This window comes from Pelecanus crispus, chromosome 13 (genome assembly GCF_030463565.1).
Source record: "Pelecanus crispus isolate bPelCri1 chromosome 13, bPelCri1.pri, whole genome shotgun sequence".
NCBI classification, from domain to species: Eukaryota; Metazoa; Chordata; class Aves; order Pelecaniformes; family Pelecanidae; genus Pelecanus; species Pelecanus crispus.
Window position 1 is genome coordinate 639,324 of NC_134655.1, and position 22,350 is coordinate 661,673.

Sequence of the window (22,350 nt, forward strand, 5' to 3'; positions counted from 1 at the left end):
GCCTCGGAGCGACGTGACAGCGCGGGGCGGGGCCTGCTCTGCCCGCCCCTTTTGGCGGGGGCGGGGGGGGGGGGTGTCACACGGGGCCGGCGCCGGTCCCGGGGCCGCTGCAGCCCGGGGGGAGCCTGCCCGGAGCCTGGCGGTCCGCGCCAGGACCGCTCCCCACGCCCCGGTGCACCCCCGGTGCAGCCCCGCCCCCCCCGGTGCAGCCCCGCCCCCCCGGTGCAGCCCCGCCACGGGGCCGCCTCCTCCGCCACGGGCGCGGGTGGGGCAGTCCTCCCGCCGGCAGGGGGCAGAGTGGCGGGCGGCCGGCGCCTCTCTGCGCCGCGCCGGTGATCAGCGCGAAGTCGCCGGGAGACGGAGGCGCCGCCATGGAGCCGCCCGCCGCGGCCTGCGGCCTCGTATCCGCCGGGAGCTGCCCGGGGCCCGGGAGGGGCGGGAGGGGCCGGGCAGGCGCGGGGGGCCGGTGGGGAGGAGAGGAGGGCGGTCGGCGGCCGTTTCCTTAGCTGCGGCGCAGAGCGTGGCCGGCACGGAGGTGCGGGCTGGGCGGCGGGAGCCCTGCGTGCTCAGCCTGGGCCGGCGGAGCGGCCGCTACGGGTGAGTGCCGGGCCGCGGCGGGGGCCGGGGGCCGCCGAGGGCCGCGCCCCGCGGGGGGGGGGCCGGGGCAGCTCGGGTCTGGGTCGCTCCTCCCGGTAGCGGGACGCTCCGAGGCCCGGCTCCGGTTGCCCGCCGGGCGGAGGCGCCGGCGCCGAGGCCGGTCTGGCTGCTTGTGCCGGTGAGTCAGGCTGCTGCTGCGGGGCCGCGGGGCGTGCGGGCGCCTTCTCCTGCAACGGCTCGTTTCTCTTGCACCGCCGCCGAGCCCGTACCGAGCTGGCCGCCGAGGCCCCGGGCCGCCGAGCCCATGTCGAGCTGACCGCCGAGGCCCCGGGCCGCCGAGCCTGTACCGAGCTGGCCGCCGAGGCCCCGGGCCACCAAGCCCGTACCGAGCTGGCCACGGCCGCTGTGACTGTCTTGGGAAACTGAAAAGCAGTTGAGCTGCTGTGTTCGGAGAGGGGCCGGGAGGCAGAGCGGGTTCTGGCAGCCGCGTCTTCCCCCAGCGTTCTCCCTCCGGCGTAGGAGATGGTGTCCTGCGAACGGGGCCGGGAGAAATTTGCTTTCTAGCTGTGCGTTCCCGCTGCGTTCTCCTGCTCCCCTGGGTTTCTCCAGGGAGCTGAAGCTGCTGCCACCTTAACGCTGAATCTGCCCTGTAGCAGGGAAAGTTGAATGGCGCTTACTTTCTCACCACACGCTCGTGTGTTTGCACTCACATCCTGTATGGCTCTGAGCTTTTTTTCCCTTTCTTGTCTATTATCCTAGTAGTGCAGCAACAGAAATCAAACACTGCGTTTCTCTGTAAATACAGCTCCCGTGACTCTGCTAACGTTTGCCTGCGTATGAGGAGGGAGTTGTTTCTGTGTTTTTACAAGCCTTTTTTCTGTCTCCAGGATAGTTATCCATTCACAGGAGAAAGAAAACTCTGATCCGGATTATATTCCCATCAATAGCCGCTTTAAATGCGTACAAGGTACGGGCTATCCTGGAGTGGGCTCTCTTGAGGTGGTGGGATTCCACTGCTGTTTATCGGCAAAACTGGCATTTAGTGGCATTTCTTGACCTGTCTCCTGAGCGCCCATACAGATTGAATGCTTCCCCCTGAAACTAAAACTTGCAGTTTATGGAATCCTGCTTCTTTCTCATCCGAGTGGGGAGTCTTTCCATGTCAGCAAACAGTTGTGAGGAACTTGGCTGGCTCGGGTGAGGGGTGGGCTTGGCATCATACAGAGCCAGCGTGCTCAGCACTTGGCTGCAATCGCTGACATTGGTGTCTGTGGATGTCTGTCTGTCTGTCTTCTCCATAATGGCAAGAGTTGGGAGCTTTAGTCTGATTCCTGCGTGTTTAAATCAAAACTTCTGTAAGGTCTGGCAAGCTGTGAAGTCCAAAGAGCCACCCATGGGGTGGCAAAGAGCTTTAGGCCTTGTCTTGGAAGAACTTAAATAGCAGTGTGTGTCCCTGGGGCAAATGCTTGTTCAGGAATATAAGCACTTTTTCCTGGATTAGCATATACCTTTCTGTCTAATTCCCTGTGATTCTGCCCATCGTTTTTGCTGTGTTGACAAGCTCTGAAGTTCGTTGTCAGGTTGATCTTTCCCAAAGGTGCTACGCTGATGTGGAACAAACCATCCAGGTGTGCGAGAACTCTGAATATTAGCAGTCTCCCCTGTGACAATTTGATTGTGGGAAATGACTGTCCAGGCTGTCCAGATATGACCATTCTTTCTGCCAGAGCCATCATTAATAGTACAGATGTAAATTAAAGCTGTTTGTTCCTCTGTTAGGACTCTTTTGTGGCTAGTAGCAGGCAACATGCTTTTCTGAGTATTCAATTACTGCAACATTCAGTGTGAACTCTCTTCATCCTGTTTTTCTCTTTTCCAGAGGCAGAAGAAACTCTACTGATTGATATAGCTACAAACAGTAAGTTTTATAACTGCAGTCACGCAGCTAAAGCTCCTTTCAGGGAACAGGCTGCCTGTTGGGCACTGACGCATGCTTATTTTACTGACCACTTCATAATCTTCCTCCGTACTTTGTGTGTTTGTCTTTCAATCAAGCGGGGATTTTATTTCCTCCAGTGTGGTGTTGTCTGGTTCTTTTAGACAGTCAGTGTCGTGACACGGTCTTAAATGCCCAGACTTGAAGTATTGGCAACTGGCCACACTTCAACTTCTTAAATCTTTTCTCAAGGCCCTGCACTGCACTCTGAACCATTCTCATCTCCCTTCCGTTTCTTTGACCTGTACTTGGGCCTAGGTTACTCTGCCTTTTTCAGTGTTGACAGTGCTCTGTCTACTCACCAGTTCTGCTTTCCCTTTCAAGAAATTTTTCGTACTACTTTTAGAGCTTTTCTCTGTGAGATCGCAGTAGCAAGAAGTATTCCTAAAACCAGGAAAACATGACTGATGATACCCTAAGCCAGGGGACAGGGGGGGATCTCAGAAGCACAGGGAAACTAGCTTAGGTGCAGATTTCCATCAGAAACAATAGCTGCAAGTTGGCTTTCATTGATGAGCTCAAAGGATACCTAGAAAGCCTGGTCACCCTCCAGGGCATGATAGCTGTGAACCAGCCTTGACTGACTCTGTGAGTCTGTGTTTGTGCCTGAAGCAGGCTGTAAGGTCCGGATACAAGGTGATGAGACAGCGGAGCGGCTCTTTGAAATCCCTGATGAGGAGCGTTGCTTAGGATTCCTTTCAGAAGTGCAGAGCATACAGGAAGGTAAGCAGAGCTATAGTTGTGTTTGTGAAATCCTCTGACTGCCAGCAGTTTCTGAGAGGGCTGATTTTTTTTCCAGCCCACCTGAAAGCGTCTCTTCCTGAACCTAAGGACTCAGCCAGCTGGCATCAGGTGGAGAAGAACCTCCCAGGTCTATCGCAGGCCTTTTCGTTGGGTACTGAACGGACTGTCACCGTCACCTTTGCATGATCTGTGGTCTGTACAGTAACAGGACATTCAGGGATAGGGAGCTGTGTCTGACCCTGCACTCAGCAGTCTGGCCCATTTCCTCACTTTACTTCACCCTGAGCAAAATAAAACACCTCGGTCTTTGGATTCTGTTGCCCTGGACCATTCATTCCTTCTTGAGTGCTGTCTTCTGCCTAGTGCCTTGGTTTGTGTATGTTAAGCTCCCTCCTGCCTTGATTTGTGGTCAGTGCCCCTTTCTCTCATTCCCTGAGTCATCAGGGTTGATATATTGCTATTATCATTTGCTTTTTCACTTTCTGTGGAGTTGTATTTTTTCCTTCTTGATCTAAGCTATTTTAAATTGTTTCTCAGGGCATTGTGCTTGTTTTTTTCGTGATAGGAGCTCTGGGGTTTGAGGATGACTTCAACGCTCTAAGCCTAGAAGAGAAAAGAAACATGCAAAACCACCAAACGGGATCTCGGCGGGAACCCCCGCCTCCTCCTGTGCTTCGAAGTAGGCAGTAAGTAACGTGGTGAATCTGTTCCCTTTTTTCCTTCTCTTCCTAGACAGCAGAACCAGTTTTAATTCTGCTCTTGCTTCCTTCTTAGATTTCACCGAGAGAGAGAAGGTACGTCAAGAGACCAGCCAAAAGTGACCAACACTATGCGCAAAATGTTTTTGCCCAGCACCCAGTCGGGCCAAAGAGAAGGCCTCATCAAACATCTGCTTGCCAAGAGAGAGAAGTCATATGTCAACCTTCACAACTTCAGGTTAGAGCTGTGACTGAGGAACAGTGTGCGTAGAGACAAAGCTGTTTAATCTCTTCTGTGAACTCAGATCTAGCCCAGGTTTGAAATCTGACAACTGCTGATGTGTGGCCGGCTTGGGTGGCTACCCAAGGATCGGTGCAGACTGAAAGTCAGTAGGTGCCTGTGGTGTAGCTTCTCCTTTTGCGTCTTTTCCCCTATGTGTGTCAGATCTCTTGACCCTCAAGCAAGACTGAAGCAGTTGGGCAGAAAGAGGGTAAAGGCAGCCATCCCAACACTGTCTTAGTGTTGCCCCACATGACATGATGTTAAAAGAGCCAGATGTTGGCTGGCCCTGGTGAAGTGTCTTCAGTTTCGTAGCATTCTGCAAAATCCCCGGGATGGTTGTCACTGAAAATGAGCCAAGCCTAGAAGAATTTTCGGTTACCCCACCGTTGGCATGGCCCTGCGCATGGACAGCTCACATGTGTCTGCTCCCAGCCTGAATGCTGCTGTGCGTGCACTGGAGAGTCTGGGCTGATGAGGTGGTGGTTGTGTTTTCTAACAGTTGTGCTGCTTTTGTGTTGTAGATTTTTTGTGGGAACATGGAATGTGAACGGGCAGTCTCCAGACAGCAGCTTGGAACCCTGGCTGATGTGCGACGCAGAGCCTCCAGACTTCTGTTGCATCGGGTGAGTAGCAATGACCCCGTATTTACTTACGGTGCTGGGTTTCTTGTTGCTCTTGCTTGGATACTGGTGGGCTGCATTTGTTTTAAGTTCCTGTCACGTTCTCAGAGGTTCCACAAAGCTGAGCTATGTCTCAGAAGAGCTGTCTGAGGGGAAAGAGCCATTTGGATGAGGCAGAGTATCGAGTTAAATGAGGCTGGCATGACATAACAAAATGGATTTTCCTTGAGGCATCCACAGAGCTCTCTGGTTGTCCTCTGCCTAAAGTAATACTTGTCAGCGAGATGGTTACTGGAGTGTATTGCAGCAGGGTCTCAGAGGCACTGTGGTGAAATTCTGCTGCTTTATTTAGCAAGTGGGAATAAGTTGCTTCTCTTCCAAGAAGAGCCGTTGCTAGAGGTTTCACATTGGACCTTCCTGTAGAAAGAGGGTGATCTGTAGGAGAGGTGGGATGTGCTAAGCTGGCTTGGTTTTTTAGGTTCCAGGAGCTGGACCTCAGCACGGAGGCTTTTTTCTACTTAGATTCTGTAAAGGAGCAAGAATGGCTGACTGCTGTGGAGAAGTCCCTGCACCCTCAGGCTAAGTATAAGAAAGTGAGTTCTGCTCAGCGTTGTGGGGTCTTGTCATAGAGTTGGCAAGATTGGAAGGAAAAGAGAAATGGGCTTCCCCTTTCCTCACCTGACCCAAAGAGCGGTGATCGGAGAAACCAAGGCTGTATACTTGGCATGTGTGTACCTGTGCATGGGTCAAGTATGCCAGATTAAACCTGCAGAGTCTATTTCGGCCCCACAGTTGTAGGGGTAGATTGTACTTTGAAGTGGAAATTTACAAAGATGAGGAGTAAATAACTTTGTAAAATATGAGGTGGGTGTCAGGGAAGTAGTATGCTCAACAGAGTCGTAGCAGCGGGTTCAAATTCTTCATCTGTGTTACCCTCTCACCCTTGTACTATAGAAGCAAGGTATGTCTTGAGCTGATAAATTAAATTAATACTTTTTCCTTGAAGGAATGGGATAATTTATGAGGTGAAATCTTCCAGAGGCTAATGCCTCAGGACAGAATTGCTTCTGTTGTGGCAGCAGGACTTTATTCTGGCTGGTTGTTGGAAGCAAGCTGTTGTTTCTTCTGTCTGCTGTAGCAAACCTTTCTGCTGTAGGCACCAGCCCTAAATACATTAACCAGCTTCCCCTTCCTCCTTAGCCCATGCGTTCACTGTCACACCCCTGTCCTGCTGGCTTTGAGTTGAGCTCAGTGGCGTGTTGCAGGTAACCACAGCAGGAAAAGAGAGCACCTTGCCGAACTGAGATTCATTGAGAGGGAGCCAGGGGTTGTGACCTGAACCGCGGAGAGGCTCATGCCCCCGTCCCTTTGCTTTACTTGAGTTTTAGGTGAATTTCTCCCACCCTTGTGAAAGGGAGAGAACAGGATATGGCTGCAGGCAGGGGGAAGTGACTGAAACTGTAGATAAGACTTGTGGTTACATGCAAATTCCACTCCTGCAGCGTGGACTGAGTACTTGGGCTCTTCCAGTGGAATTCTTTGATTTCAGCTTCTTCCCTCACTATGTAGAATTAATCCCAACACATCTTAATGTTTTATGCCTCTAAAGTGAGTGTGTAGACTGTGCTCAAGAAGATTAGGCCTTGTCGCTGGCTTTCGAAGTTGTGGCCCCACTGTTTTGAAGGTACAAGGAGGTCATGGACTGGGAAGCGCTTTGGCTTAGCATGTGTAAAAGAATCAGTGGCAGACCTGTGTTAACGTCAGCCCTGTGTTAACACCTGTGGGTTGAGCGCTGCAGTAGAGGAGAACCTCTTAGCTCCAGAAAGAGACTCTTTGCATTGGAGAGCAAGTGTTTTCTGAAAAGTTTGTGTAGCTTGGAGATGGCTGCCTTTTGATACCCCGTGTGTCAGGCACGTTTGCCTCAGGAAATAAGAACTGTTCTGTCCCTTGCCTCTAGCACATGTCACTGGCTCCGCTGTAGTCCTGAGTAAGCAGAGGTGAGCACCAACTCCCAGCTGGACCTGCAGCCCTCAGTGACGGCCACAGCCAGCAGCTCTCTGCGACGTGCCTAACTAGAGCACTCGGTATCTTCCTCTGGTTGCTTTGCTGATTAGAGCACAACTCAGTGTAAAAGGCTGAGACTGCACAAACAGATCTGCTGTGCGTTTATGAAGTTTCTGTTACCTCGCAAGACAGCCCTGTTTGTAGGGAAGCACCAGAATGGGGAATGTAGTGAGCTCAGCACAGCCGATGGCTGTTGGGGGATGACAGATTGTCCTCCAGAACCTTGCTTTGGGAGAGGAGGTCCTTTTGGGGGTGGTGCAAGCAGGAATTGAGTACAAAACATGATGAGGAATGCGGAGAGCCAGAGGAGCAGAACATCAGGCGGAGCAGGCAAATTAGAACTGCATTTCCACTGCGTTTCTGGGAACTCAGGATCCCTTTTATTTTTGCAGGTGCAAATGGTCCGTCTAGTTGGGATGATGTTGCTCATATTTGCTAAGAAGGATCAGCTGAGCAATATCAGAGAGATCATGACGGCGTCTGTGGGCACGGGAGTCATGGGAAAGATGGTGAGTCACCGAGGCCGATTTGTTGCTTCTGTGTATCCAGCAAGAAACAGCACAGTCTGGTTTTTTGCCATCCCTGTCTCCTCCCTGCTGCCTCACCTGCCGCCTTCTCTAACGACCGCTGATGCCTGCTGTCCCCAGGGCAACAAGGGCGGTGTGGCGGTGAGGTTCGTGTTCCACAACACGACCTTCTGCATTGTCAATTCCCACCTCGCTGCTCACGTGGAGGACTTTGAGCGGCGAAATCAGGATTATAAGGAAATCTGTGCTCGGATGAGTTTTGTAACCCTTGATGACAATCTACCTCAGTTCAACATCATGAAACACGAGTAAGTTTATTTTGCTGTTTTCCCTTTTGAAGCGGTGTTGAAAAATCCAAATCAAGTCAGAATCACAGCAACAGGAGATTTCATGTAGATGTTTTCTGGCTTAATAATGTAACAGAAAATGCCAGTGCCTCTGGTGTGCTAGAGCTCTTGCAGTCAAACTGTGTGGTCACCTTCTCACTGTGCTGACTAGTGCAGCCTGTCTCTGAGGGCCCTTTCCTTGCTTGTTGTGTGTAATACTTCCATTTCAGCAGGCACTGTTCCTGAGTCAATGGCTGAACGTTACCGGGCTTGAAGAAACTGAGGGGTGTTTTTGTGGTGGGAAATGGGAGTATGAGTAGGGGAAGAAAAGGGATAGAAGGATAGAAGAAGAAAAACGATGGGCAGAGGCTATGCTGTTTAGGCTTTTTTGAGTAACAAGAGCTTACAATTGCTGTTTCAGTTTCTTTTTAAATGAATTGTATGATATGTGGGCAATACTTGAATTTTTTTTTTTAATTATTATTATTATTTTTAATGAGGTGACAGTGGTGCTGAATAATCCAAATCAAACTCAAACATGTGTACAACAAAGCATATAAATCTTCTTAAATCTGATACAAATGATTAATACTTCTGTAGTTAATATTTAAACCATTTAAAAACTGCAAATAAAATGGAGAGTGGATTAGTTCAGAAAAAACTTCAAATATTAGATTATCCTTGATAATCCAGTAAGGGAAATTTTGAGGTCTGACTATAAACAGGAAGAGCTTTGATACTAGAGAGGGGTTTAGATTTTAATCTTTAAATGAAACCTTTATGGAGTAAAGAGTGAATACCACAAGTGTTTCTTTAGCTGCTGGTAATGTGAAGGCTGTAAGTCTGTTCGAAAGCCCAGCGAGGAGCAGAGTAAGAGCAGGTGCTGATGAGGTATGGCTGATGGGTGAGATAGGACAATAACGTTCCGGAGGTCATAAACTCAACAGGAACCTAACTCTGCTTTTGCCAATTCTGCATCAGTCAGTCTTTCCTAGGTAGATGATACGGTAGCGGCCTGATCCGGTTGAAAGAAAGGCAGTGGAAAACGGAGTGCTAGAACCATGGTATCACACGAGGCGAGAGCACGCAGATACATGCGCATCAGCCTGCCTCACTGGTTGACAGGCAGGCTCTGCGTAACGAGCTCTGTCATTGCCCTCTTCTGCACACAAGAAGAGCCTGAATACTAGAGGGATTTTGTGTAGCTTGGGAGGCTATGGAGCTTGGTGAGATGCACTGGTTTCACTTCATGAGAGAGTTGGTGGTGGTCTCAGGCTTTTTTCAGACTGAGGCAAACTCAGGTATCTCCCATTAAACTGTCTTCAATCCCGTGTGGGATTCCAAAGGAGATGGACTTAGTGGTCTGTCTAAGAGATGGACTTAGATGGACTGTGGTATCTGCTGCCGCTAGAGATTTCTGCCATCAGACTCAATCTTTCGAGGCTCCTTTTGTCTTCCATGTGTCTCGACCTTAATCACCAGCAACCAACCATCTGTTCTCCTACGCCCCTTCTTCCCTGCGTGGCCTGCGATACTAACTACTGGCTCTTCTTTTCCATGTTTGCCTTTGTTTTCAGTGTTGTCATCTGGCTAGGAGACTTGAACTACAGGCTTTGTCTCCCTGATGCCAGTGAGGTGAAAAGTCTTATCAGTAAGAATGAGCTTCAGAAATTGCTGATATACGACCAGGTCAGTGAACTCCGCTTGTGTTTGCTCCGTACTTGTGAGGTCATCTTGGTTTAAGATGTGCCTGTGCTTGGGAGGAGCTGGCAGACACTCTGCGATAGGTGTCTATAGATGCAGATGCTAGACACTAGACAGAGCTCTGGGTGTCCTGGTGGCATCAACCCCCTAAACAAAAATGCCAGGCTTAGCTGGATGACGCGGGCAACTACCATAGAAGTGTCTGCATCTCATTGGAAGAGTTCTGTCTTACCTGCAGACTACAAGCTAGAACACAGGAATTTGTAACAGCAACAAAAGCTGCTGTAATCAGTGTTCTGGAAGAGGTATTGATTTGGAGACCAGCGCTTGTAGCCAAGGCTCTCTGCTCAGCCAGTCTGACCTAAATTCTGTGCTGTGGTCTTCCCCGCTCAGCATTTCTTTGCAGCACGCTGAAAACCAAGACAGCACCAGATGTGCCTTTAAGATGAAGGATTGTACCTGTGAAACATGAACAGAAACGGCGTAGTATCATCTCTGACACACAATTTAACAGTAAATCTGATTTATTCTGTTCTGTAGCTCATTTCTGCTGTACTGCAGAGCTTCATGCAGAAAAAACTGCAGCTTAGATTTTTGTGAGGAAAACAACTAGGAAATTTTTCAGAAGAGTAAATGAGAAAAGGAAAGTAGTGTCAGGTTGTCAGCCAAGCGCACTCCTGGAGGCTTTTGCTAAAATGATTGGCAGTGAAATATTAATGATGGTGATGCTTAAGCCTGAAAACTAATGAAGGCATTTAGCACAAGTGGAGCAATTAATATTTCCCTTAACTATTGTTTTATGCTGTCTGCATGGTCTGGTAAGCAGCGCTGTGCCAATTTGTATTCAGTCTATTTAGAAAACATTCCACTGAAGTGTTGGATTTTTACCTTTGTTAAAGGTATAAGGTCTGAGAGGCAGTTTGGGGGATGTCTGGTGAATCCCATGGCCACAGGTTGCGATTGCTCTGCCTATGGATCTGCTCTCTGGCACTGCTCTGTGTGTGTGTGGCGGTGTTTGGGGTGGTTTGTGGGGTTTGGTTTTGTTTTTTTTTTTTAAACTGTTCTTTTTCTGCTTTAGCTGAATATTCAGCGCACTCAGAAGAAAGCATTTGCGGATTTTACCGAGGGAGAGATTAAATTCATCCCCACGTATAAATATGACCCTAAAACAGATCGCTGGGACTCCAGGTAAATCGGCTGCCAATGGACATATTTACCTATGACATAAAAAGAGTTTTCTCACAAAACTTGATTTCCTGCTTCCTAGAGCTGGAAATACCTCTCAGTGTTAAGGTGGTGGCTGGAGTGCACAGACAAGTTTGTACTCGTCATTTCCCCTACTTTCTGAAATAAGTAGATCCTTTGTATTTTGACCAGGCACATGCCTTAAAACCTCGGTTGCTGCTGATTCCAATAGATGAAGGCAGGTAAAGCATGAACTCACAGGTGACCCTGCACTGGAGGGTTTTTTCTGCTACCAGGGACAGACAAATGGTATAAACGGAATTGAAGAGATAAGGAAATGCTCCCTCTGAGTCATCCTGTCCCCTGACTTACACACCCGCAGGGGTTCCTGCTTGCTGCTCTCTGCTTGGTGCCTCCCACAGACATTTATGCATCTGCTGCAGAAGCTTGCTCTAAATGGAGAAGCTCCCAAGAAGGAGTTTTCAAACCATACAGCGCTTGGATTTTACTCTGCCTGTGTTTACGAATCAGCACAGTAGTTAATCTGGAGAAGGATAACCCAGGATTCAGACTTCATAACATAATAGTAATAGCTGAGTAGACTTTCTGTAGTGGAAACAATAAGCGATGGATCAGATTGTAGTGGGCAGAAAGATCTGACAGCAAAAGAAACTAGTGCAGCTTGGGTCACAGTACACATGGCTTCAGGCTGTGGAAACAGTCTTGTTTGAGGTTTTTTTTGTTTCCTGATGCTGGAAAGGGGAAGAGAGCAGAAAAAATAACATAGTACTCAAGTTGAGGGAAGTGATAGGAGTTCATCCCGTCACTCCTGATGCAGTCAGTGATGGTGGGGGTGGAGGGAGCTGCCTGGCTGGGAAGAGGAACAACTTGGATGGTTTATTAGGATTGTTGGATTTCCCTGGTAACCTGTTTTTCTTTGTAGTGGAAAGTGTCGTGTGCCAGCGTGGTGTGATCGAATCCTTTGGAGAGGAGGGAACATAAATCAGCTCCGGTATTGCAGTCATATGGATCTGAAGACTAGTGACCACAAGCCAGTCAGCGCACTTTTCCGCATCAAGGTAGCTTTTTTTATATGCTAGGGTAGGATCACAGTATCGTCACGCATTCCTTCGGGAGGTGGTTACATAGTCAAGGCACCTCTGCTAACACTGTTGCAAGGGGACAGAGTAAATAAGAATAAGGTGTGTCCGCTGTGTAGGTGTGCTGCTGTTCGGCAGCCGTGCCAGCCTCTGCTCAGCAAACAACTCACAGCTGTGGTCTTCATGTGCAGTGCAGCTTTGCTGCGTGGCACCGGGACAGTACGCCACGGTAACGCGGGTGACCGCTGGAGTTTACCTGAGCAGGTGTGGTCATGTAGTAAATAGAAAGACATGCCCATTGACTGCTTTAATGATGCCACTTATCTTCTGGGGTATAACCCATGATATCTAGTACTAGAATGGGTGAGCTACTGTTTTCTCTCTTCCGCAAAGAGACACAGCAGAAACCTGTAAGTAGTTGTGCCTGCTGTTGCAATGTTGCCTCTGATGTGTTAAGAGAGTGTGTCACTGGTTCACATCTGAATTTCTTTGGTGGTGAATGGCTGGCAGCAGATTTGGGTTTCCTAGCTTACTGAATAGAGACGGTCCATGTCCATTTTTGCTACCTCCTGCTCCCTAGGTAGCTCAAGTCTCCTGAAGGGAGAGCCTGTCTCCTCTTCCTCTGGAGAATCATGAGTAATGCTGCGGGATGCCAATGCTGTCCCACAGAGATCACCCCCAGTAACCTCCCAGTAGTGTAATCAGTGGCCAGAAAGAGCCTAGTAACATCTGTAGGAGTAAAAGAAGCGTAAAGTTGCAGATGCAGCTTGGAGGTGCACCCATGCATGCAAATTCTCTTAGACTTTCAGCTGCATATAGTGGGTGCTTAGAGAAATATTTCACTTCTACAGATTACTCATGATCAAAAGAGTTCCTGTGAAGCTGGTCAGAAACTTTGCTGAGTGTTTCCTGCTCTTCCACAGGTAAAGGTTGTGGATGAGCAGAGGTATCGGAAGGTGTTCGAAGACATCGTTCGTTTAATGGACAGAATGGAGAATGACTTTCTTCCTTCGCTGGAGCTAAGCAGCAGAGAAGTGAGGATGAAACCTGAATCGCTGTCCGCTTCCCAAACACAGCAGCCTTAGAAGTGCCAGAACTATTTTTAAAGACTGCGTTCTAGGAAATTGAACTTTATACATTATCTTATGATCAGGAATTGGATTAGAAGGGACGTCTTGTCCTGGCCTCTTGGCAGGTCTTCTGTTAGGAGTTCTGCACTGTGTGGGCACCTCTCAGTCATGGGTTGCCACTGCAGAGTGTGGGTACCTAGCTGTGTGTCCCATCGTGGCCGCTAATGTGATCTGTGTTTTCTCTTTACTCTGCAGTTTGAGTTTGAGAATGTGAAGTTCCGTCAGCTGCAGAAGCAGAAGTTCCAGATTACCAATAATGGGCAGGTCCCCTGTCACTTCTCCTTCATCCCAAAGCTCAACGATCGACACTACTGTAAGCCATGGCTTCGGGCCGAGCCTTGTGAAGGTTACTTGGAGCCAGGTGAGTTTTACTACAGTTTCTGTAGTGTGTGCTGGTGTAGACTGCCACCCCATCTCCGTTCAGTCCTTTCCGTCTTTCCTGTGTCTCAGCTTTCTTGCCATCATCCTTGTCTGTTTGTCATCCTAGTTTTGTGGCCTTTGTCCCTGCCGCTGTATGTTTGTCCTTGTCGTCCGTTTTGGAGAGCGTCTATGTGTTCTTGAGAGCTCCTGTCTGTTGCAGATGAGAGCATGGACATCTCCCTGGACGTGTACGTCAGCAAGGACTCGGTAACCCTTCTGAACTCTGGCGAGGATAAAATTGAGGATATTCTTGTCCTTCACTTGGACCGAGGGAAGGACTATTTCCTTACCATCAGTGGGACCTACCTGCCCAGCTGCTTTGGCACCTCCCTGGAGGCCTTATGCCGAATGAGGCGACCGATCCGAGAAGTTCCAGTCACCAAACTCATTGACCTGGTGAGTAGCAGCGTTCTGGAGCAGCTCCCTTAACAGGGAGAGAGCATATTCCCTTCTGTTTACTCCTAAAAGGAGGAGTAATGCCGTTAGCCTGAGTCAGCTCTGCAGGCTCTGAGCTGATTTACGTTTCCCAGAGCTTGGAGGGGCTCTTTTATTATTTCCCTCCACCACAACCAGTGGCTTTTGACAGCCTGTACTTTATCCCCTATTTCTGAGTAGGTTCAATATATTGTTTGGTGGGACAAAAAAGCGATGCCAGCACCTTGTGTTTTGTGTTACTGTCGTGTTGGTGCTGGCAGGCTCAGCTGGGTGGCACTGGTGTGTCGTAAGAGGTATGACTGAAATGCTCTCCTCCAAGGTGCCTAGGCTTCTGCGGTGGCGAGGGCTCCAGGATCCTTTTCCTTCTGGAGGCTTGTGGTATTCGCGCTGCTCAGGGGAAGGAACAAGCAGAAGCAGGAAGACCGAAGAAAGGACTTTGATGCTCTTAGGTGTACTGATGAGTACAGCTCAGCAAAGGCCAGTCTCACAGCCTCTCTGGCCAGTTCCTCTCACACCAACCTCTGTGAGCAAGCTCTTCTGCGGTGCAGAGATAACTGTTCCTCTCCCCAAGCTTCACCGGCCCCTGGCATCAATATTCATCCTTCTGAAGCCACTTGCGTGCACGTGAGGGGGTGCAGTTGTGCCCTAGTCACCTTTTGTCTTTTTGGTATCTCATGGCTGTTTCTGAGATTAAGCCCCATTTGGGGGATCTTAATTCTTGTTTTCAGCCTGCGTTCATTCCTCTCCTCTGATGGCCATTCCTGGCCTTGCTTCAGTGAGGTTTAGCAGTTCCTGAGTTTTAGTCTATTTACCCATTCTTGTTTAGCCAGGAAAGTAATTTCTTTTTTATTCACCTGGAAGATTAGCCCAGTTCTTCTAGTGTCTCTGACATGTGGTACCTTTCCTCTCTTCTCATGTCTTGCAGTCTCATCCTTACATGCACTTTTTTTGTCCAGTGAGCTGCTGCTTTTTCACATCTGTAGATTTGACAGCTTCCACTCCCATCTGCTTACACTTCTTTCTCTTCCCTTTAGCAGTTCTACCATGCCTCTTGCTGCCTCTTCCAGTTCCCACCTCGTGTTATAGGTGTCTACTTTTCTCACAGGCCCAACATACAAAAGGCCACTTTTATACCAGAATTTTGACTTTTTTAATCACAAGATCAGGCTAAGCAGAATCTGGGTGCCAAGATACAGTGTTTGCCTCCTCAATTCAAGCAGCTAATCCAGGCCTCAGGCTCCTCATACTTTTCAGGATTTGATTGAAAGTCAGTCTTGTTCTAGAAATGTATTGAACTTGGTCTGGAGCATTTCATCAGTCTTGGTGGCTTTTCCACCTGCTTTTTCCTGCTCAGTGCTGACTTCTTGCTTGATAGATAGGAACTAGGGCCTAGACTCTTAGCTTCTGCCCTCACAGACACACGCTATTACTTTTCTAAGTGTACTTTGAGGCTGCTTCTGCTTCCTTTACCTATAGGTTTCCTTCTTCCGTTATTCAGTGAAACGTATAGAAGTACAGGAAGCAAAACAGAGAAGATCACCCTGTCCCAGTATCTGCAGCAAAGAAGCAGTCTCTTGTGTAGTGAGGTCAGTGTGACTGCAGTACTTCAGTGGGAACACATTAAGCAAGCTCAAGGAATACAATGTGTAACAGCCCAAAGCAAAATTTAGTCACTTAGATTATAAAGCTACTGTCACGGTAGAGCTATTTTAGGTCTGTTGGTTTTGATCATACCTTTGAGTTGAGAAATTCTCGGAGACAGGACAAGCTGAGCACTTTCCGCAAGGGAGGGCGGTGCATGTGCTAGGCGCTCCACAGCCCAGAAGCGTTTTGGTCCAGTTACATGTATTTAGCTGATGTTTAGACTGTGTGCGAGGAAGGTAGTGTGCTTGTGTCTTAAGAACCATTTTCCCTCCTGCACTTATGTAGTGTTAGGGCTTGTCATTCGCTGCAGCGAGTGTTTTTCTCAGCCTGGCTAGACCGTATCTGTTGTCTTCAGCAGAGGGAGATCTGGAGAGCGCAGGTCAGTCAGGGTCTGAGAGGCAGTTTGATGCAGGATAGCCAAGTGGAGGTGGGAGTTTGTTTGGAAATGGCTCTCCTGGTTCTCCTGGGGGAAGCTGCTGACACTTGAGCATCTCACCTTTGGGATTTCAGTATTAGTGTCTCATCCTATTTTTTTCTTGGGATCCTACTGTGGGCTTTAAAAAGCCTCTTGAAGAATCTTTGTCAGGAGCAGGTTAGTCTCGCGGAGCTAATCGTGCTGAACGCTACAGGAAGAGGGGTGAACAGCAGGGCGAGCGGTCGGGTAGGTGGGAGCGAGACTGTTGAGATGACTCACCCCGTTACGAAAGGAGCCTCTCCCCTGTGCAGCGTGGCTATCTGGCGTCCCAAACCTGTGACTGCGGTCCCTCCCCCTGTGCCGTGGAAGAAGAACCTGCGCCAGCTCCTGTTTGTAGCAAGCTGTTCTCTGCAAGAGGCCGGTCTGTTGCGGCTGTGTTAAAACTCAGTGAGCCTCCAAAAGAAGCAGGCACTGCAGAAGTCGCAGGGGAGCCTGAGATGCTGCTCCCTCCCAGGCATGCCCTGTGCCGTGGCGGCTGCAGCTATGTTTCCAGCTCAGCCCTTGAATGCGTTTCAGTTGCTCCCACCCTGAAAAGTCGATCCACCAAAACTCAGCTTGGGCCACCTGCTTCTGTTTCCTCCTGCGGACTCCACCAAACAGTGTCTTAGGCTGCCAGCCTGCACTGGCAAACGGATGCTGTGTTCCAGGATCGCCGGAGGGATTGGACATGCAGCCTGGAGGGGGCTTTGGCATGCTCCTCCTTGCAGTGTGTTAATGCTATTAGGTTGAGACAGACGAGCAGCCTGGGGTTTTGAGCACAAACACTCATTTCCCTGACTATACACAAAGCTGCTTAGGGGGCCTGTTAGCTCCACAGCTGCCACACGCTCAGAAATACAGATTTAGCCTCGTCAATGTTTTATCTCTGGCCTGGTCACAAGGGAAGATGGCTGAAATAATACAGGGATATTTATTTCTGACCGAGAAGATTCAAGAAGGGGAACTTCTTCCCGGCAAGCGCTTCTCATCTGCCTGTGACCTGACTGTTTGCTCGGTGGTGAACAGTGGTGCTGCAAGGCCCCTTTGAGGAGTTTCTAGAAATCCTGACAAGGTTGTGCATCATGTGAGCAGGATTTTTGCTAATTGGGAGGCAAATCTCTTGCCACAGGTTTAACTTTGGCCATGTCAGCAAAATGTGTGAAGGACCTGGCATTCAGTGGGTGCTTGTAATGCAAATTCGTTTCTGCTTAATCTGAGAGTGCATTCTCTCTCTTAACGATACTTTTTCCTCTTCTCTCTTTCCCACTGCTCTCAGGGAGAAGACAGCTTCTTAGAAAAGGTAACACAAGCAATTGCTGGGGAGGTCTGCTTCTCAATGACTTGTTTGTAAAGAATGAGAGTTTTCCACTTGTTTTCTGCTGAAGAGGGAAGGGGAGGTGGGTGCAGAGGGAGCGCTTGTTCCAGCAAAGCCTCTTAGCACAGCTGTGGGCTAGATGAGAACATGTAGGAGGCACAAAGTGACCCCGTAGCCAAGATGGGCCAGCCCAACTGAGATGCTTAAAGATCACAAATTTGCTTTGGGGGGGGGGGAAAATTACTCTCCTGATCCTAGCAGCAATGATAGATGTTTCCAGAAAAGATTTGCAACCTTTGACGTATGTGAATTAGCTCTAATCATGCACGTAAGGTGGGGTTTGCCATAGCACCCTCTTCAGACATGTGGGGAGAGGTCTGAATTGGGAAACTGAAATCTTTTGCTCTTTCCATCTCGGTGTGTCCTTATGGCAGCCGAGGGAGGGCCTCATGTAGGAGACGGATGTTTCTCCGCTTCCTCGAGCGGCAGAGCTTGGGCTGCTGGCTCTCATAGCTGCCGGTGCCCGGGATCGCTGTTTCACTTTGCAGTTGTGCTGTGCGCTGGAGGCTGAGCAAGTCAGATCTGTCATTTGAAGAGCAAGTGGGAGATGCTGGGGGGTGCGTGGCAGCGTTGTTCCCGCTCTCCCTGCACAGGCTCAGATTTGGTAACTTGCTCGAGCTGGCTCTGTGCAGGCTTCCTGGGCTGGGTGATTTGTCCCCTCTCCAGGCTGTCAGTGCAGCGACAGGGAGAGGGAATGAATGTCCCCTCTCCAGGAAGGGATTGAACTCGGGTGTTGAACCAGTTAAACCCCCCAAATCCTTCCTAGCAGCGGGGAAGGGAGGAGTTTGGTGCCTGCCTCCTGGGAACATCCTTCTGCAGAGCATCTTCCCTCGGAGAGCGCAGGGACGCGCCTTGCCTTCCTTGCACACGGCAGGAGATGGCGCTCGGTGCCCGGCCAACGCATGGGGAAACCAAAGGCCCAGCACTGCTGCCGCTGCGCTGCCTCCTCCTCCTCCTCCTCCTCCGCCCTGAGGAGCCCTGAGCCTTCTCCTCTGCTCTAAGCAGCTGGGGTCTCCTGCCTTGGGGGTCTCCGCAGCTCTCCAAGCCATGCCAAGGGCAGCCTGGCAGAGTTGAGCGCTGCTCTGGCCCCCAGCTCCCGTGCTGCGACACCATGGCGTGCGGATTTTCTGTTAGAGAGCCCTTGGCTCTCAAAGAGGGTCCACAGCTCTCACCTTTTCCCTCTTAGGGAAGGTTTTAACGCGCTTGCCTAACACGCTGCTTCCAAACCTTCCCTGTGTGCTTGCCTGAGCGAGGCAGACGTGTCGCCATGACCCAGCTTCTGCTAGCTGGGTAAAAATCTAGTGGTGTGCGGGGCAAAGCAAAGCTGTACTGCGCTGTGTGGCAAGTGTGGCTATTGCTCGTGCCAACCTGAGGTGTCTCTGGGTGCACTGGGGGAAGCCGAACCCGGCCCCAGCTGGCTGTGAGTGATTGTGCATGCCGCAGAGGGACAGCGATCGCAGTTGTCACGTAAGCTGACAGCTGAAATGAAGCGCTTTGCGTTTGGCTTGTGGTGCTCCTGTCTGCTGGTGTCCTCGGGTTGTGTTCCTGCTTGTGCCAGTCTCTTCTGGGTGCTTCTGCTGAATGTGCTCCAGGAGAGCTGCGCATGGCTTCCTCCTTGGGAGCGTACAGGAACACGAGCAGTTGTAAAGTGCGAGTAAAATCTAGCAAAAAACATTGATCCCATTAAAGATTGGTGTGGTGGAGATTTCTGAGCAGTTGAGCTCGTCAGCTGCTTTGCATGAGTAAGTGGGAAAACGTGACAGTAGTGTCAGGGTAGTCTGTGTTCAGCAGAGACCTCTCCTTTGGAAAATGAGGAAAGAAACTTTAGAAATCTGGGCTGGTTTAGAGCCCAAGAGGGCAGACGTGGTCAGAGCACACAGAGCCAGGAAAGGCATGTCCTTGACTCTGCATCCAGAGGAGATCGGCCGGGTGAGCGGGGCGCGGTGGCTGGATTTAACCTAAAATGTGGAAGCTGATGCAGCAGAAGGACTCGTTACACTCCGGTCCTGCAGAGCGTGGGCTGCAGGGTGCAGGGTGGGAGTTGTGGTTTGGACGGGCCATCTTGGCCAGCCAGAGACCCCTCCTGTGGGAGCTGGTGTGGCTGGGGGAGCTCCCCTGAGGGGTGGCCGAGACCGTCTTCTGCAGTTCCGTGGTGGAGCAGGCAGGTTGTTCTGTGGGGCAGCCGAGGGAGCGGAGCTGGGGCCTACGGAGCGATGGCTCTGGGCTGTAAAAGCAAGTAAGGGCCAGGTGAGCCCCGGATCCTGCTGCTTCCCCTCTCCAGGCTTTCTTTACCAAGGCCCTTCCAGAGGGACTGAGGTTCCCCTGAAACCTTGTGTGCTCTTTGCCACCAGGAGAAATCTGTTCTGCCACTGGGCAACCTGGACAGCGAGGAGGCAAGCGGGATGCCGCTGCAGGTGCCGAAGGAGATCTGGCTCTTGGTGAACCACTTGTTCAAGCACGCCTGCCACCAGGTGAGGGAGAGGGCCCCTGCCGTGCCGTGCCGGGGAGCTCTGGAGAGCTTGGTGACCTGATTCAGCAGCAGCAGCTGGAGATCAGCTCCAGTTTGGTATTTGTAGGGCAGGGCTTTTCCCCTGTGCTCGAGGCACTGGCTGGGTGCAGCAGCTTTCACCCCGCTGTCACTGTGTGCCTCAGCCTTTGCGAGGAAGGTGACTTCGTCCATCCCTGTGCTGTTTTTGGCAGGAGGACCTGTTCCAGACTCCAGGCATGCAAGAAGAGTTGGAACAGATCATCGACTGCCTGGACACCAGTATCCCCGAGACAATCCGTATCCTTGCTGCACCTGACTTTCCTAGGAGCCTCCTGGATCTCAGCTCTGCTGGGAGAGCGGACTCTCAGGAGAGCTTGTCTGTGACCTTTAGCTGGCAGGGTCCCTCCTGGGGGGTTGGCTCCCCTCTGTCCCCCAAGAGAGAACCTCTCTTGAAGCTGAACGTGTGCCGGCTAAAGCAGCCACAGGGCCAGAGCTCTGGAAGCTTCTGCAAGGCTGTGCTGAGCACAAGAGCTGATGAGGGTGGACACTGGGGAGCGCGATCTGGAGAAGGAGCTAATGGAGCAGAGGACTTCTGCGGGGCTAAAGGGTGGGCGAACGCGGTGCAGGGTGGATGAAACAGCATTTTCCACGGGTGGGGGACGAGAGGAGGAGAAGGGCTTTGGTGTCAGGGAGCGGTTCGGCAGGCAGAGCGCTTGCAAGAGCTGCAAGGAGGAAGCAAAGACAAAGCAGCCGGGATGGAGGAGAGGCGGGGAGCAGGCTGGGGAGGGAGGTGGTCCATCTGCTCAGCGTGCCCCTTGATTCCCACTGGTCCAGCGGGCAGTAACCACTCTGTGGCTGAAGCACTCCTCATCTTCCTGGAGGCTCTGCCAGAGCCGGTGATCTGCTATGAGCTGTATCAGCAGTGCCTCGACTGGTCACACAACAGCCGGCTGTGCCGACAGGTCCGGGGCTGCCTCCGTCGCCGTCCGCTTGCTGCAGGCTCGGGGCAGCTCTCCCTGCTGCTCTGAGCTCTGCCTTGGTCCTGGGGCTTGCTGGGTCCCGCTCCCTTCCCGTGAGCTGGCCAGGGGCTTTGGGAGCAGGCCACTCGGAGGTTCTTTGCAGCGGCCAGGGTGACCTGGCTGCTCTGGCGGTGCTTTCCTGCCCCAAGGCTGGCACTGCGGTGTCTCCCAGGAGTCCTGGTGGCTTCCAAAGAGACCCCAAGACGTGCCCTGCGTCACCCTGAGCGCGCTGGGAATAGCAGCCCCGGGGGGTGGAAGAGCTCCACGGGGTTCGAGGGCTTAAGCACCTGCGCAGAGCTGCAGTTCCTGTGCTTCCCTTAAGGACTAGCACTGACTGGCTCTTAAAAATAGCTGGTGGGGCAGCAAGCAAGGCCGAGCACATCCTTGGGCAGAGGAAGATGTTTTGGGGCACATTTTCAGTACCGGCATCAGGAAACTTCTTGTCCTCGTCCTTGTCGGGGGGGTGAGGGCTGGGATCCGACTGGAAACGAGCGGGAAGCAGCCCCAGGGCAGTGGTAGTTTTTGCCTGGTGATGCAGTTATCCTAGAGGCAGTGTTACCAGGAGCCGAAGCCCATGAGTGCCACCAGCACTAGGCTACAGCTGGTGGCTTGTTGCTTGCTTTCTGGGCCTGTGGCTCGCGCCAGCGGCCACGCAGTGGCCTCGAGGAAGGGGGAAGGCTGCCCGTCTGGAGTCCAGAGTGCCACAGCGTGCCCGCGCTGCAGCGATGTGAGCTCGGAGGGCTTCCCGTCTCTTTTCTTTGCAGGTGATTTTTCAGCTGCCTCGTTGCCATCGCAGCGTGTTTCGGTACCTAATGTTGTTCCTCCGAGAGCTGCTCAAATACTCAGAAGACAACAACGTCAGTGTCGCCATGATCGGTAAGCGTGTCATTTCTCTGCTCCGCTCCTGCTGCCCTCGCTGAAATAGAACGCCTTCCTGGCGCCTTTCAAGGTCTCCGTTCCTGACCAGTAACTAATTTTGCCTACCTCTGCAGCCGCCTTGTTCTCCAGCCTCCTCCTGCGCCCTCCACCCAACCTGATGGCAAAGCAGACTCAGCAGGACCGCCAGCGTGCCATCAATTTCCTCTACAGCTTCCTGCTTTCCGGGGATGAGGAGTGACTCCTGCCCGCGTGCCAAAGCTGGGGCCCGTGCCGCCAGCCTTGCGCTGGCGCCGGGTCTCTGACAGCTCCAGAAGGGTAAAAGGCTCTAAGCTACTCCAGGTGCCGTGTTTACAGTTGGAAGGGACGTGTTCCCCTCTCCTTCCCGCTGCTGTACCCTACGCTGCAGAGGACCTGCACGCTCATTGCACTGCCATCCACGACAGGAGCCTCCTGCTTTCTCCCTGGGAGCTGGGTGGATCTGTTGGTACCCCAGCGCTGTGCCAGCGGCCCCATCATCCCATGGCGGCGTCACCACTTCCCCGAGTCACGCTTCTCTCTCCTTTTGACCCCCCTCCCCCCGGAGCCATTGCGGGGAAGGCTGGAGACTGCTGGTGCTCTCGGAGGGCCGCGGCACGGTGCTCAGCCTGCACACTGCGTCCCCG

General features: G+C 51.5%; 1 protein-coding gene across 7 annotated transcripts; it reads left to right on the forward strand.

Annotated features, from left to right (window-relative positions):
• Window positions 1-371: 371 nt before the first annotated feature.
• OCRL (OCRL inositol polyphosphate-5-phosphatase) lies at window positions 372-22,313 on the forward strand. 7 transcript variants are annotated; one of them, XM_075720814.1, is made up of 24 exons: window positions 372-462; window positions 507-597; window positions 1,485-1,564; window positions 2,477-2,515; window positions 3,206-3,316; window positions 3,393-3,488; window positions 3,903-4,023; window positions 4,112-4,273; window positions 4,840-4,941; window positions 5,417-5,531; window positions 7,395-7,511; window positions 7,650-7,837; window positions 9,433-9,544; window positions 10,638-10,747; window positions 11,688-11,823; window positions 12,768-12,878; window positions 13,170-13,335; window positions 13,555-13,790; window positions 17,204-17,227; window positions 19,654-19,773; window positions 20,003-20,087; window positions 20,625-20,752; window positions 21,574-21,685; window positions 21,802-22,313. In XM_075720814.1, exons 1-24 carry the CDS (start codon window positions 372-374, stop codon window positions 21,924-21,926), a joined length of 2,778 nt encoding a protein of 925 aa, XP_075576929.1. In that variant the 3' UTR covers window positions 21,927-22,313. The 7 variants fall into 7 exon arrangements, with proteins under 7 accessions (XP_075576929.1, XP_075576930.1, XP_075576936.1 ...); XM_075720815.1 differs by having other exon boundaries at window positions 372-401; window positions 518-597; XM_075720821.1 differs by lacking the exons at window positions 372-462; window positions 3,206-3,316; window positions 3,393-3,488 and adding an exon at window positions 14,149-14,352 and having other exon boundaries at window positions 557-597.
• Window positions 22,314-22,350: the final 37 nt, after the last annotated feature.

Coding starts and splice junctions, on each gene's coding strand:
- OCRL (XM_075720814.1), top strand. CDS start 372: ATGGAGCCGCCCGCCGCGGCCTGCGGCCTCGTATCCGCCGGGAGCTGC. Junction 11,824..12,767: donor GCGCACTTTTCCGCATCAAG/GTAGCTTTTTTT, acceptor GCTCTTCCACAG/GTAAAGGTTGTGGATGAGCA. Junction 21,686..21,801: donor CGTCAGTGTCGCCATGATCG/GTAAGCGTGTCA, acceptor CTACCTCTGCAG/CCGCCTTGTTCTCCAGCCTC.